Source organism: Stereum hirsutum (genome assembly GCF_000264905.1).
Source record: "Stereum hirsutum FP-91666 SS1 unplaced genomic scaffold STEHIscaffold_13, whole genome shotgun sequence".
NCBI classification, from domain to species: Eukaryota; Fungi; Basidiomycota; class Agaricomycetes; order Russulales; family Stereaceae; genus Stereum; species Stereum hirsutum.
In genome coordinates this window covers 74,283-100,412 of record NW_006763143.1, presented here as the reverse complement: position 1 = coordinate 100,412, position 26,130 = coordinate 74,283, and the positions used below count along the sequence as shown (strand labels likewise).

General features: G+C 50.8%; 10 protein-coding genes across 10 annotated transcripts; 7 read left to right on the top strand and 3 right to left on the bottom strand.

Annotated features, from left to right (window-relative positions):
• Positions 1–1,404: 1,404 nt before the first annotated feature.
• Positions 1,405–3,372, bottom strand: STEHIDRAFT_170533 (Dor1-domain-containing protein; the record flags this gene model as incomplete). The annotated part of the gene is made up of 1 exon (XM_007307286.1): positions 1,405–3,372. One exon carries the CDS (start codon positions 3,370–3,372, stop codon positions 1,510–1,512), a length of 1,863 nt encoding a protein of 620 aa, XP_007307348.1. The 3' UTR covers positions 1,405–1,509.
• A 394-nt stretch (positions 3,373–3,766) lies between these two features.
• Positions 3,767–4,996, top strand: STEHIDRAFT_170532 (YjgF-like protein; the record flags this gene model as incomplete). The annotated part of the gene is made up of 4 exons (XM_007307285.1): positions 3,767–3,941; positions 4,008–4,210; positions 4,330–4,790; positions 4,884–4,996. 3 exons carry the CDS (start codon positions 3,770–3,772, stop codon positions 4,477–4,479), a joined length of 525 nt encoding a protein of 174 aa, XP_007307347.1. The 3' UTR covers positions 4,480–4,790; positions 4,884–4,996.
• A 609-nt stretch (positions 4,997–5,605) lies between these two features.
• Positions 5,606–6,768, top strand: STEHIDRAFT_83172 (uncharacterized protein). The gene is made up of 4 exons (XM_007307269.1): positions 5,606–5,704; positions 5,770–6,073; positions 6,285–6,347; positions 6,462–6,768. The coding sequence occupies exons 1-4, from the start codon at positions 5,671–5,673 to the stop codon at positions 6,565–6,567; spliced, it is 507 nt and encodes a 168-aa protein (XP_007307331.1). The 5' UTR covers positions 5,606–5,670; the 3' UTR covers positions 6,568–6,768.
• A 965-nt stretch (positions 6,769–7,733) lies between these two features.
• On the bottom strand, positions 7,734–8,188 carry STEHIDRAFT_148803 (uncharacterized protein). Its single transcript, XM_007307284.1, has one exon. The coding sequence runs from the start codon at positions 8,170–8,172 to the stop codon at positions 7,786–7,788; it is 387 nt and encodes a 128-aa protein (XP_007307346.1). The 5' UTR covers positions 8,173–8,188; the 3' UTR covers positions 7,734–7,785.
• A 3,517-nt stretch (positions 8,189–11,705) lies between these two features.
• On the top strand, positions 11,706–12,389 carry STEHIDRAFT_63247 (uncharacterized protein; the record flags this gene model as incomplete). Its single annotated transcript, XM_007307235.1, has 1 exon — positions 11,706–12,389. The coding sequence occupies one exon, from the start codon at positions 11,706–11,708 to the stop codon at positions 12,387–12,389; it is 684 nt and encodes a 227-aa protein (XP_007307297.1).
• Positions 12,390–12,882: 493 nt separating this feature from the next.
• Positions 12,883–14,039, bottom strand: STEHIDRAFT_141044 (uncharacterized protein). The gene is made up of 5 exons (XM_007307283.1): positions 13,950–14,039; positions 13,848–13,885; positions 13,510–13,784; positions 13,376–13,438; positions 12,883–13,308 (listed from the first exon to the last, which is right to left on the bottom strand). The coding sequence occupies exons 1-5, from the start codon at positions 13,984–13,986 to the stop codon at positions 13,212–13,214; spliced, it is 510 nt and encodes a 169-aa protein (XP_007307345.1). The 5' UTR covers positions 13,987–14,039; the 3' UTR covers positions 12,883–13,211.
• Positions 14,040–14,497: 458 nt separating this feature from the next.
• STEHIDRAFT_62961 (Aldo/keto reductase) lies at positions 14,498–16,074 on the top strand (the record flags this gene model as incomplete). Its single annotated transcript, XM_007307203.1, has 8 exons — positions 14,498–14,536; positions 14,604–14,648; positions 14,711–14,774; positions 14,933–15,060; positions 15,196–15,311; positions 15,473–15,554; positions 15,662–15,756; positions 15,828–16,074. 8 exons carry the CDS (start codon positions 14,498–14,500, stop codon positions 16,072–16,074), a joined length of 816 nt encoding a protein of 271 aa, XP_007307265.1.
• A 1,493-nt stretch (positions 16,075–17,567) lies between these two features.
• On the top strand, positions 17,568–18,975 carry STEHIDRAFT_159785 (uncharacterized protein; the record flags this gene model as incomplete). Its single annotated transcript, XM_007307282.1, has 5 exons — positions 17,568–17,634; positions 17,712–17,749; positions 17,830–18,536; positions 18,616–18,717; positions 18,795–18,975. The coding sequence occupies 5 exons, from the start codon at positions 17,568–17,570 to the stop codon at positions 18,973–18,975; spliced, it is 1,095 nt and encodes a 364-aa protein (XP_007307344.1).
• A 778-nt stretch (positions 18,976–19,753) lies between these two features.
• Positions 19,754–21,433, top strand: STEHIDRAFT_123654 (uncharacterized protein). Its single transcript, XM_007307281.1, has 5 exons — positions 19,754–20,262; positions 20,376–20,555; positions 20,630–20,692; positions 20,794–21,201; positions 21,236–21,433. The coding sequence occupies exons 1-5, from the start codon at positions 19,813–19,815 to the stop codon at positions 21,404–21,406; spliced, it is 1,272 nt and encodes a 423-aa protein (XP_007307343.1). The 5' UTR covers positions 19,754–19,812; the 3' UTR covers positions 21,407–21,433.
• Positions 21,434–22,574: 1,141 nt separating this feature from the next.
• STEHIDRAFT_141042 (uncharacterized protein) lies at positions 22,575–24,233 on the top strand (the record flags this gene model as incomplete). Its single annotated transcript, XM_007307280.1, has 4 exons — positions 22,575–22,795; positions 22,879–22,951; positions 23,026–23,285; positions 23,389–24,233. Exons 3-4 carry the CDS (start codon positions 23,201–23,203, stop codon positions 24,231–24,233), a joined length of 930 nt encoding a protein of 309 aa, XP_007307342.1. The 5' UTR covers positions 22,575–22,795; positions 22,879–22,951; positions 23,026–23,200.
• Positions 24,234–26,130: the final 1,897 nt, after the last annotated feature.

The following is a 26,130-nucleotide window of genomic DNA, read 5'->3' as shown; positions in this document are numbered from 1 at the left end:
TTGGTGTGCTACGTTGAAGTTGGAGCGCGCAAGAGATGAAGGCCAGAGAGGTCAGGGCATTTTAAATTGTGGCGGTCAACAAAGCTAACGGTACGAGACCACAAGTTACATACCCTGTATATTTTCTCGTGCTTCTTGTAAAACAGCGATAGTGCGGCACAGGACGGACAGTATTGCAAGCGCAGTGTAAGATACTTACATGCTTGTGAGGTCCGTGTATGTAAATGAAACAATCTTGTAGGAAGACTCAACATTCGCGTTCGAAGAAGTGTAAGTAAGTACAACCGTTTCCGAAAATGATGACTTTTTCGATTTCGACGCGCCGCTCAATTCCGAAAATCAAAAAATGGTCAGAAAACAGTGAAATCGGTAGCACACTTACAGTATATCGTAGCGCCCCGAGTGCATATTGAAAAGTGATGTCCGGGTCAGCGAGAAGCGTCTCAGAAAAAGAACGGAGTGAATATCGCTCGCCGTTACGAGTGAGCGAGGACTGCATGGATATGGCTTGCACACGATGCCGAACGTGAATTTTGCGTGAGTGGGACTAGGAATGGATCAAGAGAGCCCATTCAGATCAAAGCCAGTGTATCAAAGGCTATTTTGATGTACTTTTAGACCGGGAGAGGACGTCGTTGTCGTTCGCGACTGGGGACAATGGGCTGACGTGGCGCCACTGGAATCGGTGTGGCCCACAACCATTGACGCATTGACTCTAATCGCTCTACCTCGGTCCCGTCTGGCTACAGTACTTATCATACATGTATATGACTTTCACTGTGAATATATGAATGGCTCAAATTGTGCAGTAGAGACTTCAAGTCTGCCTCACAAGACTAAGCTGTCAATGACTCGCTGCCATTGTTGAGTTCAACCAACTTCAATGTGGTTCACAGATCAGATAGACGCAGCCATCATGTATGGAGGTTATATAAATAATGTACAAGCAACAAGAACTCGAATTGTCCATGGTACAGTCAATCCACTGGACGTGAGTGTGGGCCACCAATTCAAGTGGCGCCACGTCAGCCCATTGTCCCCAGTCGCGAACGACAACGACGTCCTCTCCCGGTCTAAAAGTACATCAAAATAGCCTTTGATACACTGGCTTTGATCTGAATGGGCTCTCTTGATCCATTCCTAGTCTCACTCACGCAAAATTCACGTTCGGCATCGTGTGCAAGCCATATCCATGCAGTCCTCGCTCACTCGTAACGGCGAGCGATATTCACTCCGTTCTTTTTCTGAGACGCTTCTCGCTGACCCGGACATCACTTTTCAATATGCACTCGGGGCGCTACGATATACTGTAAGTGTGCTACCGATTTCACTGTTTTCTGACCATTTTTTGATTTTCGGAATTGAGCGGCGCGTCGAAATCGAAAAAGTCATCATTTTCGGAAACGGTTGTAGTGAATTAATGAGTCCGACGACGTACTGTATACTATACAATCCAGATGTCCACCCTATCCCCGGGTTTTAGGACGACTCCAAGTGACACGGTCACGCTCATCCCTCATCCACACTGCCCTCCTCTGCATTCCCAGCCTCCCCGCCCTGCGACGCCAACCAATCCCTCCACTCCTGCATAACCCCCTCCAACCCCTCTCCCATCCGAGCCCATCCTTCTCGCATCCCACGCTCCGCACTCTCCCCACTCTGATGTCCGAGTCCTGCCACGATCATTGTAGGAGCCCCAAATACGCCCTCGCTCAATCCCCACCTCAAGAACGGAACGACGACACCGGGCCAGACTTCGCCGACTCTTCTCAGGACTGAGCGTTCTCTGTCTCTGTCGTTCCCCGGTTCCATTTCCTCATGCGTTTGCGGGGCTCCATCTCCATCATTCTCAACGCTACTCCGCCGAAACAGAAGCTCTTCCTGGACGATTTGAACGTATCGCAATAACGCCCGTCCTCCTCTCGCCAACCTCCGATCCAGCTCTTCTATCAATTCCGGCCCTAGTCCAATCGGCGCTAATAATCGCAATGCGTTGAAGGTCGTCAGGATACTGTTCACGAAGACCGCAAGCGGGGGAAAGGAGGCGAGGATTTGTGGGGGGATGTGAGGCGCTGCGTTCGGTTGGGCGTGGTTTGGAGGTGGGGATGGGGATGGGGGAAGGACAGGGACGCCGAGAGGAGAGAGGGCGAGTAACCAGTCGCTTGGTTTTGGTTTTCTTCCCTGCGTCCATTTATGCGAGTGACTTTCGACGACCCCAACGAAATTTTCCGTCGCGCTCCTAAGCGCAGCCTCGACGTTGCCCCGCACGGCATCCTCGAATATCGGGCCCAACAGGTTTCTGAAGTCGAGGCCGACCCGCGCAAACGAAGCCGCGCAGTAGTTGAGTTGGCTAAGGAGTGCTGTGAGTGAGGAAGGGTCGTGTGCGATATGGGGGAGGGAGAGATGGAGGGTGGGGAGGAGGTGCGTTTTGAGGGTGTGGGATGTGAATGTGGGGAGGAGGGATTGGATGAATTGAGAGGGTGTGGAGGGGGAGGTGGAAGGGGAAGAGAGGAAGATAGTCGAGAACTGTGTGATGAGATCATGTAGACCCTCCCTCCACACATCCACATATTTCTTCATATACCGCACCCATTTTTCCTTCCCCTCCTCACCCTCCAGGCCCGAACGAACGCCGTTCAACGCACCCTCCACACACGCCCCCCGCCCGCTCAAAAACGCCACAGCCAACTCCTCCTCCCCCAAAACGTCCATCCGCTTCAATATCCCCACAGCTTTCCACAGCGCCGGGAGCTTCACGCCCGGCTCGCTTAGCATCCCCAACAGATTGCACACCAAGCCTCTAATCGCTCCGTCCACTTCGGCTTTTACGTCCCTAACGACCTCGACCTCCGGATATTTGAGCGCGAGGGCGGATGCGTGCGCGTGTAGGTCGAGAGCTTCGTTGTAGAGGTTGTTGTGGATGCAGAGATCGGTGAGAAGGGGGATGTCGAGGATGGAGTGGAGGGTTGGTGATTGGGACAGGACGAGTGTGAAGGCTTTACGTTCTGCTTGGACTGTTTTACTTTCGGCAGAGAAAGAGGTGGAGGAGGATTCGAGCAAGGGAAGGGTAGAGAGGAGGGAGGAGAGGGAGTTGGAGAATGCGGAGAGGGAGGTGGAGAGGGAGGTGGTGGAGGAGTGCAGGGCGAGGAAGGTGGGGTAGGATGAGGTGCAGAGGGTTGTTAGGGCGTTTGTGAGTTGGGAGGAGGTCGAGGAGAGTGAGGGAGGTTCGGAGAGGAGGGTGGACAAAGGGAGGGTAGTTAAATGGGAGAGGTAGCGGGCTGCTTCGACGTCTATCGGTGGTGTGGAAGGGCTGTCGAGGAGTTCGAGGAGAGGAGAAAGGTCGGACGGGTGCAGAAGGGCAGCGGTCGTCATTTTGGGTATATGTCTAGGATCAGTCGCAAAGAAATAATGTTCGTTAGTCTGTGGTCAAGTCTTTCACTCTATATTACAAGGAACAATTGGTGTCGAGGGTGCATACGACTGACATGTACTGCATCGAAGAACTCACCGAGGTCTCAAAGGGAGTACTTAGACGTCTACCTGTTCGTCAGAACGCTATTTCTCTACATCAACGCACAGGGACAAGCACACCTAGAAGCTTAGCAGCACTCTGTCCCTACCAGCACGTCGTCGTCGTTTACGGTTTCGAACAAGCTCGTCGCGTCCACTAGCGCCCACTATAATTCAAGATCACGTGCGCAATATTTCGCCATGGCGAGTTCGCAGGAGTTCGCGTCATCCTTGCAAAGCAAAACAAACTTTGGCAGGGATGCTCTCTTCCGTCTCACACCGTCTTCCCATCCGTCTCTCTTCAAAAGCCCTCTTCATCTCTTCTACCCGTCTCACATCCCTCAAACCACTCCCTCGTCGAACATCCATCGCCAGAACTAGAACGATGTCCATCCAGACTCACTCCTCCCTCAAGAAAGTCTCCATCGAGAGTACGTTCCTCCATCTCTTCATCCCTGTCCATCCCAACTTGACTCACGTTCCGGACGGGTGTACAGACGCCCCAGCAGCCATTGGCCCCTACTCCCAAGCCATCGTCGCCCCACCCTACGTCTTCATCTCCGGCTGCCTCGGCTTCGATCCCAAAACTGCAGCCTTCGTCCCCGGCGGCGTCGAGGAGCAGGCGACGCAGGCTTTGAAGAACCTGAAGGCGGTCGTGGAGGGGAGCGGGAGTGAGTTAGGCAAGGTCGTCAAAGTCACGGTGCGTTCGGCCCTCCGTCTCTAATTTCAGTCCCTCCCCCGTTTGGTTCTACTTCTACCTCTTCTATTCTAGTCCGTGAGGAAGGCGTGGTTCTGATATTGGATTGGATGGATGTAAAGGTCTTCATGAAAGATATGAACGACTTCGTCGCCGTCAACAAGATCTATGAATCTGCCTTTGGCGAACACAAGCCTGCGCGCTCCGCCGTCGAGGTCGCTAGGCTCCCGAGGGACGCCTTGGTCGAGATCGAGGCTATCGCAGCTGTATGAGCAAGCAGCTGTGGCCGAGGGTGATATTTTGTGAGCACCTTCGGGGGTGCTGTATCAGCACCTCCGAGGGCATTGACAGAGATAACGAGGCGCTAAAAAGTGGACGTGGAGGAAGTCAAACTAACTTTGTACGAATGGAGAATGTCGAGGGCTGCTGAGAATTGAAGGAAAGGTTTTTGAGAATGAGTTCGTTGTCCCTCAGGCGGGATGGGGCCACACTGTGTGGCGTAGCCCCTAATCAATCGAAGGTTTTCGTTGTCCTCCTGGAATCCATCTTGATCTTCTCCCCGACCGACCCGCAAATTTCCTGGGTAAGTACTTGCCTGTCGTTCTGCATCTCAGCCGTCTCGTCCCCGTAGCCCAATATCCGAGCCTCTTCAAACATTTCTCAATTCCGCTCCTAGCACATCCACACACGTCCGCAGCACAGCGCATACAACGCCCCTAGGCCTCCCACTTCAAGCCATCGTCATGCATCCGAAGTTTACACAAAGAATGTAAGAGGATTTCGATAGAATGGGTTTTTTTGACTTTGTCGTGGGCCACAGCTACGTTTGGCGTAACCTGAGCCCCTAATCCAAATTTCGTTGTCCTGCGCGAATCGATACCCTTTGATCCTTCTCCCCGACCATCCCGCGAATCCTCCGAGTACTGTATTTCCAGTTGTTCTGCATCTCAGCCGTCTTGTCTCGAATAACATTCGAACCTCTTTGACTTTTCTCAATAACCCCTCGCCCACTTCGATGGCATACACAAACCATGGTCAACATCAACATCAACATCCGCAGCATACATTGTTCCTCCTTCGAGCCTGCCCGTCCTGCCCAGCCTTTCCTGACTACTGCAGTTGCAAGTACACATACTCCAAACGGACGTACTCGAAAGGCTATGCATCTGGGCGGTGCAGCCTTGGCAACAACACTTCCTCGTTCCGTCTCCGCGCTCTTTCCTCGTGCCTGCCTGCCTGCATTGTTATAAGTGGGCGTATGACGACGTGCTCCACTTGTTGCTTTTTCTGTTTCCTCTTCCTCTTGTGTTACGCTGACTCGACAACTCGACGACGTTCTGCTCTGGCGCTGTGTTGACTCGATCTGACGACGCTTTATAACCTATTCACCACTGACGTATCGAAAGCATCTACTTGAACGACTTCTAATTCACTTGAACGACTTTTCTTGAACGACGACGACCATGTACGACAATCACGTCCGTAGGGGACATCCGAGTGCGTCTCTCTTCTTTCTCTTACAAGCACCGCCGAAAGCTCACAAATTCATTGCTACTCCCCAGTCCTCTTCGCCATCATCATAATCATCGCCATAATCGAACTCGGGATCTCCGCCTCCGTCCTCTCAACCTACAACTCCCACCGCATATTCCACGACTCCCTCTACTCCCGCACCTCCTTCACGCTATTCTGCTCCATCTACGCCATCGTCTTCGGCGCCCTATTCCTCGCTTCGTCGTTCTTTAGCGCGCCGGGTGTTGTGGTTAGTGTGGCGGGGTATTGGGCGGTGTGGGGTGTGGGGTGGATTTTCTGGTTGGCGGCGGCGGCGAGTGTGACGGATGTGCTTGGTGGGGGTTTGGAGTGTGGGTGAGTGATTTCGTTTTGGCTCTGTATCTGTGTTGCTATGCTCCTTGGGGATCCTGCGCTCTGGAGTGTTGGGAGTGTTGGGAGTGTCGGAGGCGGAGTGTTCGCGTAGTCTTGATGGCGCAGTGGCGGTGTGTTGCTGCGATGACGAGTTCACGATGGGTTGGGGTCGGTGGCGGAATGTAGTGCTGACTTTGTGATCCTGTACGTTTAGGTTCGACGGCGATGACCTTTGCAATACTCTGAATGCGCTCGAGGCATTCGCTTGGATCGAGTGGTGCGTTTTCTGTCCTCGCTTCATTCCTTCTGAGTCTACCTACTTACACGAACTTCCTACCTTCACCGTCCCCACTCACACCATCCAACGCTCCACTCCATCCCAACAAAACAGGATCCTAATGACTTTCGCCCTCGTCATCATCACCATCCTCGGCGTCCGCGCCATTCGTCGTGGAGATGGGTACAGAGGCCGACTGGTGAATAATAGCACGGTCTGAAGCTTGATAGTTGCCGAAGTATATCTCGTTCAATCTCTTTTCGATTCCTATGTTTGATGTCTACTACGGTGGAGAATGCTGTTATGTGTCTGTAAATTAATCTTGTTATGCGCTCAGTCAACGTATTCAGAGGTTGCATTCACTCAGGTCGTCTTCGTTCTGAGTCGTAATGTGTGCGGTTGTGTCATGCATGGTATTTACAGCCCTACTTATTACAACCCACAATATTGTGTTGTATGTGCACATCTGTTTTGACGGCTTTCACCTGGACACATCGTGTAAGTAATGTTGGGATGGCTGGGCCACAGTTTCTTGGATGCGCCACAAGGACCGACCCGATGGCGTAGTCTTGCTAAAATTAGATTTGTAGTGGCAGGCCGAAGCATTTGTTCTCTTCATCGAAGTTCGACGTTCCACTCAGTCTCTCGTTACGCTGCTATCACACTTGCACTCTCACAGACAACAATGCGGGCCTGTATTCTGATATATCAACCGTCCGTGTTAGCGTGAGGTAGTCTATCTTCTGAGCGATTGTAGTTCTCTCCTTGTTTCCTTCGACAAAGAGGCGTCGCCCCTCCCTGGCATTCTTCTCTTCTGCTTCGTCGTTCTCGTGTAGACTGGTACAATTCTCATTTCCCGACACGAATGACTCCATCAGGACAAGTAATTATTCCTACGGGCTACATACGACCGTTCTGCCGTTCTCTTCAAACTACTGGACCTGTTTCTCCTCTCCATGGTCAGCTCGGTGTCTGGGACGCGAAACTCAGCGAACAAACACTTCGGGCACGGAAGGAGCTGAGCTTGGCGGAATTCGCGGATGATACCAAGGGCCGGGCCTCAGGGATGAGCTCTTGATTCGAACGAAGTGTGATCAGATGGGTGGAGGGGGACGTTGTCTGGTAACGATTCGGAGAGGTGTTCGGCGGAAGATTCAAAGAGGAGGAGAGCGCGAACATACTTACCAGTGAGTTCAACTTACATGTTCATTCATCGACCGGCCATCCTCTAAGTACACACGACTATGCCGCAAAGCTGAATGGATCGTCAACAGGAAAATCGCTAGTATCGTGTCATATCTAACAGCACCCATCGCCGCAATGGAGTTCCCCGACCGATCCACTCCCTCGTCCAGCGAATTCTCAAACCACCCTTTCAGTCTCAGTACCATCATACCGACCTCATCCCCAAATCGATCTCGGCGACGCTCACACACGATCACACACGATCACCATCGACCCCCCTCCCTCCCTCCCGATCACCCATCGCCCCACCACATGTCTGTCTCTTAGAAGAAAGCGGACGCGGAAAACAGGCTATCAGTCCTATATGTGGCGAGGGGGCAAGATGGAGGATGAGACGTCGATAGTCGAGCCGTTTGACGAGAAGGCCTGGCGAGGAGTGAGGTGGTGCGCGATATGGGCAACGATATGATGAGTAAGGTGTGGGAGGATGTAGGTGGAATTGAAAAAGGTTTAGGATGTGTATCGGTGGCCATAGGATGAGTGGGAAGTAGTCTGGTGTTGCAACGTCAAACTCAGGGTGGGCTATCAGTAGGGAGGGGGGAGCTCTTGGACGCTTGGGACGGAGTACAGGAGCGGACATCGTGGTTCAGGTGGCGAGACGAGACACAGATCGGGGACTGGTAGAGGGTAGCGAAAGGCGAGGGCGGTATACGTGTCGGGCCATCACCATTGCAAAGCTGAGCAATGGTTCTGGCGCTACGAAAGACCGAAGAAAATCGGCTGGGTGGATCGTCGGACGTGTTGGAGTGCTTCCGACTCGAGACCATTGAATGAGCTATTTCGATTCGAACGTGGTGCGTTCATTCTTTGTATTCACACTATCCTTCGCTCTTCGACCGTCACTCGTCTGTATCTACTCTCTGGACAGGATTTGTTGACGCTCAGCAGGGACGTTGCCTGCAACCTTGACATAGTCGTCACCGGATGGCCTCGTTCTGCCTACTCGTCCGACACTATCATGAACCTGGAGTCGTCGATAATGGGAGGGTTAGATGAGGATGCGTGCGTGGCGAGCGGATTAGACGCTGAACGACATGTCGGTGTGGTTTGAAGTCGGAGAACAAAGGAGTCTGCAGAGAGGTACGGTAAGGTTGAAATATTGTGCGCCTTTGACTTACTCGAACGGTGGTTCTACAGTTATCCATATGGACAGACCTTGCGACGGTGTTTTCCTGGTGTCTTGTTTGTGATAAGACTGCGCTAATGTCTACATTGCTTATAGTTTCGTGCACGGCTCATGCGCTACTCAAGCATGGTGAATACATGATTTTGTTTATCAGGTCTACCACTGATACGACTCCGTGGATCGTTGGTATGTTCGTATTTCCATTTGTGTGGGAATTGATTATGTCTTTGGTCTCGATGGTCAGCAGGGAATTTCCTCGTCGACAGTCTTTATAGGGCACCCTCATCTTCGCGAGGGAAACTTGCAATGTCTGGTTCACCTGTCTCGTTCGAAAAGCGAACTAGGGAGGTGCTGTCCATACGCTTGCTGTACACGTCTCAATCGTGAGGTAGTCTTCCATTGACGGATACATATTCTTATCCAAATGCACAGCCCACCGAGGAAGAGTGTCCAAGGAGAGATCTAGCTGATCGATCGACGAAGTCCTTGGCTGTTGAGCACTATTGTACGCGTTGTCTGGCTACGCATTGTAGACATGTGTTAGCGCTTGCTAGCCTCTTTGCGAGAGTTTCCACTCGCCAAATCTCTATGCCATGGCCAGCATTCAGCAAAAGTTCATAAAGACACCATTTGCGGCTCAAAAGACGTGTTATGAATAAGTCCGCGTGCGTATTTCTCTGCTGCAAAGCTGTTCTATACTCGGTGCAGCGCTTATCGAGGCTGTCCTCGTGTGATCCTGCTAGCAGGATGGCTCTCCCAGGACGAACGACGCCCTTCGCCCTTGCCTTTCGTCCCCCATCATCTCGCACATCGACTCTACACATACAAACTTCAGTCGCGCACGCTTGCTATGTCCGATGACGTCGATAACGCACAATTTCGCGATATCTGGCGTGATGCTCTAGTACAGTATACCGAGCGCTCTGGCATCAATCTTCCCTCACCAAACGAGTGTGCCCTCAGCCCTGATGAGGCACTCGTCATGGTGGAAAATAGTATGATGACGTTCAAGCAATTCAGGAAGCGTAAGGATGGAATACTGGGAGTAGCAAAGCCGTTCTTCGACGTCGTGAAGATCTTTGCAGAGAAAGCAGACGCAGGCGCTGGCCTGGCTCCGGCACCGGTACGTCCATCGCATCTGTTCCACAAGTCGTGCGTCATCGCTCATAGTCTGGCCTGTAGTACGACTCTATGACGAAGATAGTCTTTGCTGCAGTGGGTCTTCTGCTACAGGTGCATGATCCGACCATCGAGTTCGAAGCAGAGACTGATTTTAGTGAAGGCCGCGAAAGAGGTCAGCAAGAGCTATGACTTGATCGTCGATATACTCCGTATTTTGTATGATACACTGGATCGCTTCAAGATCCACCTCGAACACGAGATCACTCTGCCTCTGCGCAAGATCATTGTCGATGCGCTTGCCCAGCTTCTTACGATCTCGGGTATAGCACGTAAAGGGCGCCTCGGTACGTCACCATTCGTACTGTTGTCGGACGGTCGACAACTCATTAAGGCGTAGGCATGTACTGGAAATCGTTGATGGGCCAGAACAAGGAGATACAGAAAAATATACTTGATCGGGAGAAGCTGGCAGTAGTAGCGATGATTCTGCGGGATACATCAAAAATACGTGAAGACATGCATAAGGGCGGTATGTGCGATCTGATTTTGAAGGTAGACGAGAACGATGCTATGCTAACGATGCTCTTTGCTTCAGCAGTACCACTATCGGGCGAGTCTCCTCCACAACCGAAGCAATGCCCCCCGCCCACTGCGTTGTTCACGGGCCGGGTCGATGTACTCGCTCAGATGCGAAGGTTCTTCTTTGAGACGGTATCAAAGCGTCACACCTTTGTTCTTCATGGCCTAGGGGGCGCTGGAAAAACACAGATTGCCTGTCAATTTGTGGATAACATCTTGGATGACCCTACTAACAAGTAAGTCGAATCCTCTTGGTACCATTATGCATGCATTGACTTTTTTCGCATTCAGTTTTTCCGAAGTCTTTTTTATAGATGCTACTTCCATTGACACACTCTCCGCCGACCTCTCGCTGATCGCTAAGGCTAAAGGCCGTGGTACCGATGCACAATCCGCGCTTCGCTGGCTCGCTGAGAAGCGTGTGCGATGGCTCATGATCCTTGACAATGCAGATGATCCTGCTTTGAATCTTCACGACTACTTCCCACCATGCGCACACGGGAATATTCTGATCACGACTCGTAACTACGACATGATCAGACATGCTACGTCCGGTGCCGAGTCTTGCTTCCGTGTCTCCGATATGCAACCTGAAGACTCTGTTGAGCTGCTTCTCAAGGCAGCTAATGTACCGCTGTCTGATCTTGATTCAAAGGCGCACGCCACACAGCTTGCTCAGGTATGTCTTGTATTCCCGCTTCACATGTTGAACAATGTATGCTCATCCTGTTTCAGGAACTTGGTTACTTTGCGCTTGCTCTCATTCAAGCTGGTGCTTACATAGCAACTATGCAGCTCACCATTTTGGACTACATGCGACTCTTCCGAGATAGCCACAGCCAAGCTCTTGAAGAGACGTTGCCCAGCGTACCGATACCTATAGTGCGACTGTCTATACAACTTGGCGCATCAGCTATGACCGTCTCAGCGAACTCTCTCAGAGTCTTTTGCATGTCTGCTCCTTCTTGCATCACGAGAACATTCTCTTTGAATATTTTGAACTTGCTACCATCAGAAGTCAGGAATATGAGCCAGAGGCCCCATTCACAGAAACTGAATCTGCCGCATTTGCTCTTGCACAAACTTTCCTCTCTCATTTCCAAAATGAGGATCACTCTTGGAATGAGACAAAGTTCCGTGAAACTGCTCATGACCTTATATCATACTCCCTTGTTCATTTTGACATCAAGAATAAGGCCTACTCGATTCATCCACTTGTCCAAGAATGGTGTCAAACTATAGATCATACAGGGATGACTCGAGTGTCTGTACAGGCATTACTGTCAATGCTTATTACTTGGAATGAGTCTGCTCAGGATCTCTCCTTTCAAAGGAGCCTTTTGCCGCATGTCGATGATGCAATATCTATAGACAATTCACAATCGAATTTGGTTCCAAATATTGCTGATCGATTGGAGTCTGTTTATTCAGAAGCTGGTAGCTGGATCATGGCAGAAAGGCTACGAAAAGTGGTTCTTGATTATTTTATGATGGTAAAGGGAAAAGAGAATAAAGCTACTCTGACAAGAATAAGTGGTCTAGCTTCATCATACTGGAATCGGGGCCAGTTGACTGAGGCTGAGAAGTTGGAGAAGGAGGTGCTGGAGATCAGGAAGCGGGTGCTTGGACCAGAGCATCCAGCCATACTTAGCAGCATGAATAACCTGGCATTAACATACTTAGATCTGGGGCAGTTGAATGAGGCTGAGAAGTTGCACAAAGAGGTGCTGGAGATCAGGAAGCGGGTGCTTGGACCAGAGCATCCACACACACTTGCTAGCATGCATAATCTGGCATATACTTATTCAAAGCAGACAAGATGGGAAGAGGCAGTGGAATTGATGGCTAGGGTAGTGGAGGGAAGGAAACAAGTTCTTGGAGATGAGCATCCCCGTACCGTCGGTAGTGTTGAGGCTCTTGAGGACTTCCAGCTTGCACATAAAAAGACTCAACAGGCAGATGACATCTAATATATTGTATTGTATATTATGTCCCCAGAATCTGTGGAGAGGAAGTGTGGATTCCATAACCATAATCCATATCAGGGTATCCAGAGTGTGGTAGTCTACCAAGATTGTTGTTCATTTCTTCACTCAATAGATGAACTTCACAATTTAAAAACATTTTCTCTCAGTCACTCCCTCTTTGAGGCTTTCTTATAAGGATAAGTACATCATTTTGGATAGATGAAGATTAAATCCAGGCAAGATGTTGCAGACATCAATTCCAAAGTGTAGAATGTGGCAGAGGGTAAGAAGAATGGGTGAATCCATACAAACCTTCCCCTGAGTCAGTTCTAGAGATCTTATTACAGGCCAATGTATCTGCCATAGCCCAAGCATGATGTAGCACCATTTCCACTCCACCTTGTGTGTTTCGTATATTGATGAGGTAGGAATTACTTTCATGACAATGGCAAGTTAGGATTTGTGAATAAGGTGGGCAAGGGGTCATAGGAGCAGGATTGAACCCTTGGCTTGGGCAGCATTTGACCAAGAGAACATCACTGGGATAGATTACACACACTATCGAGGACAAGGGAGCAAATGTATAAAGCCTGAAGGTAAGCAAGTACTGGGTACGTAGATATCCCAACCAATGACAACACGGAAAGCATCACGACAAAGAACCGGACTAAACCCAAAGAGACAAAAAACAGACTAGATGTGAACGGACATGCTGAAGAACATCCATTTTTATGTCAGGGATTAGCTGACACCGGGAAAAAGTAGGTCATAGAACCGAAGAAAAGTGAGTCGTGAAAGGACTGGTATATGAAAAGCAGGGCATCATTAAACGGTGACGAGTTGGCCGCGGTAGCCGTCGCCACGACGTAATGAGCCGATACCGAGGACAAGCACCGCGACAACAATGATAGTGACGAGAATCCTGAAAATCAAGCGAAGGTTGAATGTTGAATAGAACGGGAGAAGGGTGAAGTAGATCAGGGACATACCACTCAACCCAAGCGAACGCTTCGAGCGCATTCAATTGACCACAATATACGATATGTGCCCCACTGGAACAAAATCGCGTTATCACTGCATTAGCAGCACACTTGGGCTAAGAAAAATATAAAATTGTGCGCACCTGCAATTCAACCCTCCGCCTAAACCCGCGGTCACGCTCGCCGCCGCTGCCGTCCACAATATCCACGCAAGAAGCCATACCCCGAAATGGCTGGCTACACTGGTCATAACGCTGCCGCTTGAGGCCGAATGAAGGAAGAGGAGTTCGAATAGAAAGCCGAAAAATATGGTGAAGGCGCAGCAGAAGAGAACATAGCGCGTTCGGTCGCGGATGGCGAGAGATGGGAAGTCGTGGTGTGCGTTGAAGCGGGAAGTCAACCAGGCTGAGATCGCGAGCTATAAGACAAGATTGAGTTAGTATGTGGTTGTGAATGCTTCATTCTGAAAGGGATACGGAACCTCAATGATGGCGAAGACAAGGAGAAGGGTGAAGATGGCTATTGGGAATGCGTGTTGCAATTAGTTCAACCAATTCAAGTGCCTTATACGGGTTATACGTACCAGTGTGGCCCCTTCGAACATGATTATCGTACGCCATGTAATTTTGCGTGAGGTGGTCGTTGACGAGCGTCCAAAGTCGGAGGTGCGAACAGAGTTCTCGTGGGCGTCGTCGTAGTCGTACGAGAGAAGAGAAAGACGAACAAAGGTGACGTCACTGAGAGCGTGCAGTCCACCCCACGAGCGCCAAGTTCCCGGCAAAAGACGCGTCGGTCTTATTGTGGGCGCCTATTTTGAAGCAGCGTCGTTGCTCGCGCCAAAAGCGCCATCGTTCGCGTCTTTCGTCGTCTCGATTCATGGCGTCTTCGACTCTCAGGAAATGTTCACGATAATTGTCGCAAAAATGGTCAAGCTATCAGCCGAAGGTATATTTTGATAAGGAGCAGGGCGGAGAGCCGTCCGTGCTATACATGGTCTATTGCTTTAAACCCGCCCGATGCATGCAGCCCGGCCACGCTGACTCACGCCCTATCCGACTTTCTTCTCCACCGTCCACTCGATCGACTTCCTCCCAACCATCACCCAGGCTGTTGTCTTTCGAATAGTAGAACATGACATTCTCAAATATCACGCTGAACGACGGTGCTAAGGTGCGTACAATCTTTGGTGGCGGGTTTCCCCTTATCTCTGACTGGCAGGGTGGATGTATGCGTTCAGATCCCGTCTATTGCGTTCGGGACTGGGAGTGTATGGAAAGGACAGGTACCCACTGCCATCCGCTATGTGCGAACGAGAAATTAAAGACATGCATTGGGCCCTGATAGGATGTCGTGACATATATTGACCAAGCTCTCGAAGCTGGTTTCTCTCACATCGATACCGCAGCTAGTGAGTTCAGCTTGCCTTCGCCCGCTCTTGCCGACTCGGTGACATCCTTCTCATACTGACCGTAATCGTTACTCGTCCATTTCAACTCACACTGTCCATTCAATTCAATTCCGCCATACGTCGCCCGTCCTCTACACCTGCCAACTAATGGACCTCAGTATACAAGAATGAAGACTCCGTTGGGACAGCCATCCGTGAGAGCGGCCTGCAGCGCAGCGATCTCTACATCACGACAAAGTTCGACGGAGGTATCATCAGGGATGCCCTTCTGAGTAGCTTGTCCAAGGTACGCTTTCTCGTTTTCGACATTCCCAGGAACCACATGCCGTGAAACAACCATCCACGTCGACCCTGAAAAAACTATATTTACCTTGGCCATTCGAACGTGTTCATTTTGACTCTCAACAACTCCAACGCGTAGATTGGCATCAAATCCGTAGACCTCTACCTCATCCACTTCCCTGGGGTCATCGCGGATGGGGACTTGGAGGGTGCTTGGGCGCAGATGGAGGCGGTGCGGGATGAGGGCTTGGCCAAGTGCGTTTCTTTCTTCTAGGGTTCTAGCACTACTTCTGTTCCGTCTCCCCACCCTTTTCCTCGATATGCTTTGCAATTCCTTCCTCCTTTTGTTCAACAGATACCGCTTTCTGTCGTCAAAGAAGAAAAGGCTGATGACAATATTGATGCGTTTTCTGCAGGAGCATCGGCGTCAGCAACTTCAAAGTTGCCGACTTGAAACGGGTCGTCAAGGTTGCAAAGGTGATCCCCGTAGTAAACCAGGTTCGTTCCTGCATGCTTCCCTGCGTATCCTCCACACTTCTGTACTTTCGACGTACTTACCCTTTCCCCTCGTTTACTGCAAACTTGTGGCATGTGTGTACGCTCAGATCCGCTTCCACCCATATAACTTCGCAGAATACGCCGAGCTGCTGGAGTATTCAGCGCAGTATGGTATTGTGACAGAGGCGTACGGATCTCTGGCGTACGTTTTCTCTCTCTTCGACCCTCCATTTCCCATAAACTTACCAAACCCCCTCACTATAACCCTCGCAGTCCAATCACGACTTTCCCCAACGGCCCTCTCAGTCCCCTTCTCTCCACGATCGCAAAGCGTTTGTCCACAGACGAGAAAGTCCAAGCGACGCCCGCTCAGGTCATCTTCAAGTGGGTGCAGAGCAAGGGTGCGGTGATCGTCACGACGAGCGGGAAGAAGGAGAGGCTCGAGGAGTATCTTGCAGTCGAGAGTCTTCGTGAGTTCAGCACCATCGGCCAGGGAGATCCATGTAAACAAGAGGGCTGACTGTCGGTTGTGTGGCGGTGGCGTCGATGGTGTTCGTATTCGTGATGTAGCCGATCTAACGGAGGAAGAGATCAAGAAGATAGAGGAGAAAGGTGCTGAGGGAGCGAAGCTCTTCAAAGCCAAGGAATGGATCGATGAGGCTAGGAGCAGGATCGTAAGTGTGGACATGGTATGTTTGCCCTTTACCCTTCCACATGCATTGGGGCGGTGTCGCTGACCGACTACTCACTCGATAGCGCAAACGAGCCATGGTCTGTATCCTCGCGGCCTTCATCCTCCTGTTCGTCATGCATGCGAGGTCGAATAGCGGCGCAGGATTTAACGTGCCCTCCTTACGCCACATTTGTCATGGTATGAGCACGAGTGGCCATGCTGAGGAGCTGGACACAGATTAGGGTTCACAGAGGAACGTATACCCTGGCAGGAGGTTATGTGAGTGCCCGTCTGCGAATTGCTCGGCATTTTGAAAGCTGACAGAAATCATTCGGCCGGACATGCAGATATTGGACGTGGTATGGTCCTGTTGCTGTAGAACGTCGCTTCCGAGCGGCTGTGGCCTTGACATATATATTTTCCTCGACATGTTTATTCATTCCCGGTAACATAGCGGGGAACCTACTATGATCATCGGCACAGACTTTTTCGAACTCAACATCCTCGCATCGTCACGGTGTTCTGTGTCTTAGTGATCTTGATCTGGCTCTCGAATTGGAGCCTAGAGTACTCAGAGCGTCGAAGCTACAGTCTCACTTTGTTTCGTGTATGAATTGTCGGACGCGTTTGGATATCGGGCTGTCAAGATACCATGTGATTGGATTGACGAATGGAGGTGGGGATGTCGAGAAGTTTGACTGTAGCTGAGGCTTCCATTCGTGCTGCTGAGCTTGGAATGTGGCGTATAGGTGAGTACGATGGAGCTTTACCCTTCTGTCCACGCCTTGTGTCTGATATCGCTTCACATCGTTGTAGGTTGAAGGATATCAACTGAGCTGTCGGTCGTATATACTTGTCAACTGCTGCTCACGAATAGTTCACAACTAGGCCATAGTCGCCACCTTCGACAACTTTTCGTTTTGTGGATCCGCTTGGCTCATTCCCACACCTCTGCATGTCTGAGAACACCTGTCCCCTTGTATCTCGAAACTGCCAACAGCTGCCAACCCGGTTGACTGTACGCTGCATCGCCCCGTCAATTCCCAGCTCTTAGATCACCCACAAAGAAAACCTAGTGACTAAGTATAGACGATACCATTGTTCTGTCTACGGTGACAGGTGTAAGTCTGTGTATGCCAAGTGGAGTGCAGGCTTCAAACGCTGTCTACGCCCGGTCGAGGCTGTGTTTACTCCGTCTTCCGTGCTCCTTTGACAGTCTCTTTTATCGACGATGGTTCCCTCAGCGAACATCTTCCCTTCGGTTTACTTCTCTCACCAGCTCTTGTCGGCGGCGGACGCCTCTCTGGCCCTACTTCGAGGGCATATAGTCAGCGTCGACTATGTTTGGCAACAGCGGTAATTCGAGGACGAGCCGCTTTCGTAGACATGCTCGCAAAGCGCTAATTGGTAAGTTGATGTTCGCGCTCCCTTTCCTCCTACTCGGCATCATGGGATGCTCATCAACGCATTTGATGGTGTTCCAGTGCTCCTCGTCCTATCGATCGTGTTCGCTATCGTCGAGGTAAGTGGTCTTGCCGTCCATAACGCTCCGTTTTCTGAAGTGCGTACTACTTATCATATCGTATCCATCGAACCTTATAGCTCGGCCTCGCGTCCTCCCTCCTCTCATCCGGCTTCAGTGCACATAACGATTGGGGAAACGACAACGACGACGGCGATGATGGGGACGACGACGACGATGGGGACGACGACGATGACGACGATGACGATGACGACGGAGACTCCCGCCACCATCGCGGCCTCAAATCTTTCCGCGCGTTACGACCTGCAACCAGGTTAATCGTATTTTGCTGCACATATACCATTCTATTTGCCATCCTTTTCCTCTGGGTCACTATCAGGAGACAAAATCGTCGCTCGTCAGGGATAGGGAAGCACGGTAGAGGGATTATGGATGGACCTAGGGAACGGGAGAGGAGCTCGCAGGTACCTTTGACGCATGGGAAGGAGTTTAGACACGCAGGAGGCAACGAAGCGCACGAAGGGTCCGGGGCGCCACCGGATTATTATTCGAGCACGGGCCTACCGAGGGATGATGAAGCCGGCCACGAACTAACGAGAACCAACGAGCAAGAGCTCGGTGGCCTGGCTGAGAGTGGAGTGGGAAGGAGAGGTGAGAGAGGTGGCGGTGGCGTAACTTCCAAGTCGTCGAGCTGGATGTTCAAGGTCGCAAGGATATTGAAGAACGTCCTGGTATATGGACTCGTTTGGCTGCTTGCTTGGATATTTTGGATAGCGGCTGCAGGAAGCGTTACGGCGGTCTTGGCTGGTGGGCGGCTCCGATGTAGGTGCGTATTATGACTTATTACTTGGTTAGAGAGGGCGAATGGTTGGCGATGATTGACGCTGCGGCGCTGTGTGGTGTAGTTGGGAAGACGACGACGACGACGACGATGATGACGGAGATGGAAACTTCGACGGAGCATGCAGGAGGGTGAAGGCCTTAGAGGCGTTCGCTTGGATTGAATGGTACGTCTATTCTTGTGTTTCGCTCGTCGTACTCTTTCTGTTGCTAACTTCCTGGTTGCTCCAATCGCGCTCCATAGGATCACACTGACCGTTGTCCTTATTCTGATCCTCGTCCTGGCCGTATGCTCTCGAGGTGGGAGTGGCAGCGGGTGGAAGGGGATATTGATGCGCGGGTTGGACACTGCATCTGATTCGGACGAAGAACACGACGGTAGTAGTTCGAGGGATGTTGCCCGCAGAACTATGAGAGCGAATTGATGTCCCCCGTTATACGGTTGAAATAGACCGGTTACTTCTGTCTTTCGGGTCGACATGATGTTGATGGTCGGTCATAGACTACGGTTGACCCTGTATGTAGTGCCCGCTCGAAGCTTTGTACAAAGAATAGTAAGCAATCGAGATTCTCACCACGTCATAAACCGAAATTTAAGTGTTTGTCAAAGGAATTATATTCATATGGATATCGGAAACGAAATACGTGGACAGCAAGTAAGACAGAGGCCATCAGGGACCGACGAACGTCACGTGAAGTGGCGATTTTGCAGTCCTCGACGAATAGCTCACGCAAAAAGCCCTAAATCAAAAATCCAGGAAGACAGTCCGACGCATATGCCTGAATGTAATGTCTCTGTGCAAAGAAATTCACGAAAATACGAAATTTGCGAGTGCCATTAAACTTGCAATGCCCAGAAGATCCGATCCGCGGCGCCACCGTCGCTCTCGACGGTCTGCAGTTAATGGCACTCGCAATTCGTCGTTTTCTTTGGTTTTGACTACACAGTATAATGGGTGACTGGGTTACCCAGAGGACTGTCTTCCTGGATTTCCGCGAAACATCGTTTAAACGAGATAAATCGCTGAAAACTGTCGAAACGCCACTTCACGTGACGTTCGTCGGTCATTTTGCGCCACAGGGGCTTACGCCACACTGACGCTCCCGCCGGCGGACTCTGAAACTCTTCTACGGCGGCACCCTCCCTTGCCTCCTTGCATTTCATCTGCTATTGTCTGCTCCCTTGCACGCCCGTATATACTGGCCATTTTCCATTATTCTGGGCGATATCGTTCGATTGGTTCATTCAGACGACACCAGATATGCCTGGCGGATCCACGGGCACGCAACAAAATGTCGACTTGAACGGCTTTGCGGGCGGCGCTGCCCCGGAGAACATCGCTAACCTCGTCGCGGAGATCAAGCGTCTTCGAGGTGAAAACAAGAGAGCGTGGAGGGTGGCGAGCTCAGAGAGGATGATGAGAAAGTACATGAAGGTTTGTCTCAGTTTCGAACAGTTAAGAAAGCGGGCAGAGCGATTGGACGAAAAAGTCACTTTATGGAAAGGGAAGGCCGGAGAATGGAAGGAGTTAGCTTCGATGCGGAAAGGAATGTTGGAGGACAAGAGAGATCTAGAATCAGAGGTAGAGGAGCTACGAGAGGAGAATCGCGCATTGCAACAGAGCTTGAAGCGACCCAAGACTACGACCCTCGACCCCGTGGATTCGGAGAATGAGGTCGAGGGTATTCTCGACGAGGAGGAGAATCTCCAAGTCAGTCTTCTTTTCCTCTGCTAGCTTCACTCCTTGTGCTAAAGCCGTGGCATATCCCGCCTCATTTGACTTTCTCTCCCTTTTCAAACACGCTCGGATCGCCCAATGTGAAGCCTCCCACCCGCGTGTCAGCATTTACCGCTAACACGGGTATATCATCTTCGTCGGATCCTCTGACGGGTCAGAAACGAGGTTCTGATGTTTTAAGGGCGGGTAATATCGTACAAGACATAGAGCAAGGCTCAGCGACAAAGCGTAAGAAGACTCGTACCTTGCGTACAGCTCCGGACTTAGTAGGCACCTCCCATCCCATTCCTCTCACGAATGCTATTCATCTCGATTAAATCATGTTTCCTTTTGCGACCAGGAACTTGTAGAACCTGTGATATTCGACAATTTGGTTCGCTCGCGAGTCACAGGTATCACTTTCGTAAGTAGAATGTATTAACATACGAGTCTTCCCTCGCTCTTCCTATCAAAAGTCCACGAATGCTTGTCACTTTCACTTATCTATCGAATCATCTTCTCCAGGGTAAAACCTCCGGCGGTCTTCCTTCTCTTGATCGTCAGGTCATCACCAAGTTAAAGGAATTCCATCATCTTCCTACGTTCTGCCTAGACGAAACTATAATCGACGCCGACGCCGTATCCCGTTTCGTAGATCATACGCGAATACAACAGGTCAACAATGTTATTCGCCTCGTTCCGGACACCGAGAACGCAAACATCGATATTTTGATCGTCGAGAAGCAGAACCAGCCAAATGTACCTATGTTTCCTGGCGAACCCGGATTTGTTTTGGGCGACTTGGTTCTTGAGAGGCATAATGGATTACATGTCGAAGGGATAACGGCGGGAAGGAAGCGGGTGATGCTGCAAGTGAATGGCGTTGGATTGTTGTACTGTACTTTTTCGACCAAAGGTTCATCAGAAATGTACGTCACCCATCAGTTTCGCCCCGGTCACGGTTCAGAAACCGTGCGTGAGCGTGACGGGACCCGTAAATAGTTCAGAAAACAACGTAGGCGCTTGCAAAAATGATCATTTTGCGCAAGCGCCTGCCGAGGTCACTGTTCGCTCACCATGCGTTATGCGTGAGGTCACGCAGGATTTTGTTCGGTTCACCAGCGCGGAGAACGCGTGACGAACCTTTGGTCGAAAAAGTACAGTATATCGGGACGTACCAATTCGCGGAGGTCGACGGGGATAATGAATTGGGTCTAAGAGATTGGGAGCGGCAGTGCGAGAAGGTTAGTATTGTCCTCCTTGTTTGTTCTGCTCGATGAGCACAGATAGAGCCTCGATATCTCCCTTTATCCACATCTCCCTATTTTGACTCTGCGTTTTCCAGGTTCATGAAGAGTGGTCAACTCACTTCGCCACGCATGCCTCTCGAGAATTCAGGGCTCGAGTCTACATCTCGAATCTTCTTCAGCAGGACCCATCCGACGATCAGCTCGTGACCGCGTTGACGAAGAAGAACATGCTTGCCTTGAGCAAGGAGGATGTTACAGAGGCTTGGGGAAGAGGTCATGCGGTGCGTGTCTGTCCTGACCTCGTCTGCACCTACATGCAGTGGAAGAGCACTGACGGTGCATTGCAATGCGGACAGATGCCTCGTCTTTGGTCGATGGAGTGTGTAGAGTATGAATACCGGTTCCAGCAAGCGCTCATCTCCTGAGAAAACCTAGTTTTGAAGGGAAGATAAATCCTTCGCCCTTCCTTCAAAGTTGGTCCTGTTATATCGTTTTATGACTTGCACCGCGGCCTATGTTCTGGATGGTGGCACATCACCCGCTGTTGCGTCTGGAAGCTCCTGGAGCGATTGGACTCTCTGGGCATCCGGAGCCAGCTTTTTATTCAAAATCACCCTATTTCAGCACTCTCGGGTCGCTTGTTGCTTTATTGTTACTTCCCGTATTTCCTTCCCGTGGATTGAAACTTTTATACCACCTAAGTTCACGCCGTGAAAACTTCACGGTGCGGCTGTGATACACATTGTTTTTAATCCGCACCTTTCATGGCTCAATCGCGAGACTTTGGTAGCACAATTTTACATAGAGTGATAGTAGAGTACGAGAAAAATCATATCATGTACACAAGCGTATCTAGGTGAACAGGAATGGCCAGCGGGGTTTCCACTTCTGGAACGTCAAGTACAGGAGAAGCGACTCGGATCCAACCGGACTTTTCACACCCGCGAGTGCAATAGCCTCAGCAAACGTATCCAAACCCATCTCTTTGATCAACTACTACGTATTAAGTACCTCCCGGAAGATGTCACTCTGATTTCCTCGTCTCCTTCACGCTTCGCCATTGGGCGCTTTCGTTCCTCATGTCGGCCTGGACGAGCATGGAGGCAGAGCTTGCCAACCGACTCATCAACTCAGACCTTGACATTCCACTTGCAGACGCGCTTGAATCTCATCACAACGGCAAAAGATGTATTCTCACCGGCTTAACACCCACGCGGGGCGCCCTAGAATGGACGCATCTCATCCCTGGATGTGTAGAGAGTGTGAGAGCGAAATTAGTAAGTCATATCTTTGTATTTCTCGTGTGTGTTCATCACGTTGATCCGCATTGGCGACTCATCATCATTGTCATCACAAACAGATATCGACAATGCGCGAGAGGCAGCTGTGTGGGTCTTGTGCCCGTACGGATTCGTTCGAAAACGTAGTCCCCCGTACGTCTGTAGTTTTTTACATCATTTCTCGCTCGCTAATTGTTATACCATCGCAACCTCTTGAACTCTCATAGCTAACTTGGTTTACGGCCCTATATTCTCACGATCATCGACATACATATAGTAGATCAGGGTTTCCACTCGAGATTCGACTCCCTCTATTGGACGTTCTTCCCCACGCTGAACGTCCTTCTCGCGCTCATCCACCTCGAGGAATCTTGGCGGGCTGGTAGAAAACGGACCTTTGAGATGGAAGGAGTCGATGTCGGCAGACCAGACTATCCCACTCTTTTGATGCGTGCCTTTACACCTCTCGTTGGCCGCATCTTCATGGGTGAGTGATGCTCATTTGTTCGAGTAGGACCATGAAGTGAACCCATTCGAAGTGCACTGGTCTTCCCGTGTCACTCCTTGCGTCATCCGCTTTGGTTCCTCAGCCGACACCCCCACATTCGAAGCCATTGAGAATGGCGCCTTCCCCACGCTCCACCTCCTCGCCGGCGTCCCCAACGTCGTCTACGCATGCTTGCCTCGTCTTGCCAACATCCTTCGCTTTCCATGGTCGCCGGAAGGATCGGCATACACGCGGCGTGCCATGGAACTTGCGATCTATCTGACTGAGCTTTGGGAATGGGAGTTGGGCGATGTGGAGCCCGCCCGTTCGAAGGGATTGCCACCTTTAGGGACGAACTCAGATACCTCGCCGATGGCGGTACCTAGCTCATCTCTCATGGCCTCTGATGCACCCTTTGGCGACAAAGGCCTGGATTCGCAGATAGTTTCCGACCTCGCCATGATCTCTTATTGCATGGACGAAGACAGTCCCAGCGGCAGCCGCTCACACACACGACTTTCCGCCCAAGCACTCCGCCAAATAGACTGCAAGCCCCCTTCTTCTCCGCATTTAGAGTCCGACAAGCGTTCCGTCACGCCGGCAGCCCAACCAGCGCAATCTGAAAGTCGATTGACTTGTTCATCCTCTGACCCTCCTCCAAACAAACATACCTGCGACAACGACAAAGCGAAAACGAACGCCTCCATCTCGTCCTGGCTGGAGAGACTTCTCGCTGAGGCCCTGCCTGTATCACCTACGGATGTCTTCGACGAGATGACTGAGGTCACTCAGCCCGGGAATACTGACGGCCTAACTAGTGACGATATAGACACGTATGAAAGCATCGAGATTGAGCAAGGTGTGCCGTTTGAGGCAGTGTTATTTTGGACGGCCAAGCCGGGTCCGGGAAGGGCGGACGTACTTTGGAGGCTGGCGGACGGGGTCTGAGTCCGAGTGGGGGACATTGAGAAGTGAGTGAATGATCGTAAGGGGACGGGGATGGGTCGATGGATGGACTGTGGGTCGATGGATGGACTGTGGGTCCATCTGTACGTGTCTCATAGTATGCCTAGTACTGCTGTTTCCTGTTTATTCTTATTTATTTCTGTTCTCTTTCTTTTTCGTTAATGCGCCTCGGCACGTACTTTCAATTCGTATCCCCGCAATACATCGCCGCTCGGACGGCCTTTTCCAGGGGTCAGGCCATAGGGCTTAGAGCAACTTGTTACATCTTCGATGTAACTGTATATATGACCCGTATTCTCTTAGACTATGATGCCCCATTCTGGTTGTCAAAGGATCAGCGATATATTATTTTGCCAGCTATAGCAGGCGATTCGATCATAATATATCATAATATCCAACAAATCGAAAGAGAAGCCTGACAGAACTTCCGTTGGTGAAGCGAAATCATAGTACTGGCGCCACTGTGGCGTTTGCTGCCACGGGCTGAATGCGTTGATTACGTACGATCAGATAAGATTAGATCATAAAAATTGAACTCTTCCCCGCGACGCCACGATCTTCAGGTTGAACGAACCGCCAACATCTGCACCACCCTTCGACGTCAACATCTAGGATACCTCGCAGCACAGTCACTTCCTTCGATGTCTGTCCATGGCCGAATTGGCGGCGATGCGCTAGTATGAGGAGAATGATACGGCCGTGTCTTCTGCCCGAGCAGAACTCGGCTCTCGGCCATCTATCTCTGCTGGCTCAGTCCAACCTGTTCCGGGCTCTTCGAACCTTTGCTTTGGATCACCTCAGAGACTATGTTTGGGCTAGATAGAGGCGCCGATGGTACCGATCACTTACTACTCTATCGACAATTCTCACTTCCGCTTCATCCGCTCCTCTAGTGACTTCATAGGCCCTGAACCTTGCTTTCTTTACGTCGCCCAGTCGCGATGTCTCCCTTTTTAATGGGTAGAACAAGTATTGATATCGGCACACGCATTCATCCTACGATGCCTCTGTATGCTCCTGTGAATGTGACTGTTATACGATAGTGGCAAGCGAGGAGATAGTCTGCATTCCATGCCATTTATCCGTGTGGGGATACCCTCGTACCCCGCACTTCTGGTCATCGCACTCCAGTATCCGAGAGTTTCTCTCTCGAAAATCGAGCAATGCTGCTACAGACTAACAAAGTCTTTAGTTCTTCGCACCGTATGGTTCACTTTGCGCAGTTATATCCTTGCTTTCACTGTACGCTCAGTATTTTTTCTTCGAACTCAGCACCACTGTATCCGAAATTCAGAGAGCGTTGACGCAAGTCCCGGTATGACGAAGGATACCTTAGCGCGGATGCAGATACCCATCGGAGGCAAATGGAAAGGGTTTCTCAATACGGTCGTGGATACTCTGCATTTTGTGTCATTTTGAGTGTCCTCACGCAATTCTCGGAGCGCTTTGCTTCCAATATCGTGGGCTATCGTGCTGTGGCGGATACTTCTTCCTAAACGCCAGACCAGTCAGTTCCCCACATTTACCTTGACATTCTACCCTCGAGCATCCTTCTTCGACTATTTTGTGGACGGAAGGATGTCAAGGAAGGTTAATTTGGGGCTTTGGGGTTAAGAGCGCAGCTGTCGCCGAAGGAATGGGCGCTTTTCCCATAAAGCTTCGAAACAAGAGGTTCGTGCTTGTGTTTTCCTTCCCTTCGCCCACTTATCTTTCCACATCCACTATGTCCGCTAGATCGAGCCAGCCGTCACCGCCATCTTATCCTGCGCCGTCTCAACCGCCCCTTCACCCGGATTCGTCTTCAGGATCCGAATCACATTCTATCCATGGAGTCTCTTCGACGCCGCCCAGGGTACCGAAGCTCAATGCCACACGTATA

What these genes read in the sequence shown, in the direction of transcription:
- STEHIDRAFT_141044 (XM_007307283.1), bottom strand. Translation starts at nt 13,986, where the DNA reads ATGGCGTACGATAATCATGTTCGAAGGGGCCACACTG. An exon ending in GGCGGAGGGTTGAATTGCAG is followed by an intron (nt 13,439 to 13,509) that starts GTGCGCACAATT and finishes ATTTTGTTCCAG; the next exon opens with TGGGGCACATATCGTATATT. An exon ending in GCGTTCGCTTGGGTTGAGTG is followed by an intron (nt 13,309 to 13,375) that starts GTATGTCCCTGA and finishes CTTGATTTTCAG; the next exon opens with GATTCTCGTCACTATCATTG.
- STEHIDRAFT_83172 (XM_007307269.1), top strand. Translation starts at nt 5,671, where the DNA reads ATGTACGACAATCACGTCCGTAGGGGACATCCGA. An exon ending in CGTCCGTAGGGGACATCCGA is followed by an intron (nt 5,705 to 5,769) that starts GTGCGTCTCTCT and finishes GCTACTCCCCAG; the next exon opens with TCCTCTTCGCCATCATCATA. An exon ending in GCATTCGCTTGGATCGAGTG is followed by an intron (nt 6,348 to 6,461) that starts GTGCGTTTTCTG and finishes CCAACAAAACAG; the next exon opens with GATCCTAATGACTTTCGCCC.
- STEHIDRAFT_148803 (XM_007307284.1), bottom strand. Translation starts at nt 8,172, where the DNA reads ATGTCCGCTCCTGTACTCCGTCCCAAGCGTCCAAGAGCTCCCCCCTCC.
- STEHIDRAFT_123654 (XM_007307281.1), top strand. Translation starts at nt 19,813, where the DNA reads ATGCCTGGCGGATCCACGGGCACGCAACAAAATGTCGACTTGAACGGC. An exon ending in ACGAGGAGGAGAATCTCCAA is followed by an intron (nt 20,263 to 20,375) that starts GTCAGTCTTCTT and finishes CCCAATGTGAAG; the next exon opens with CCTCCCACCCGCGTGTCAGC. An exon ending in GAGTCACAGGTATCACTTTC is followed by an intron (nt 20,693 to 20,793) that starts GTAAGTAGAATG and finishes CATCTTCTCCAG; the next exon opens with GGTAAAACCTCCGGCGGTCT.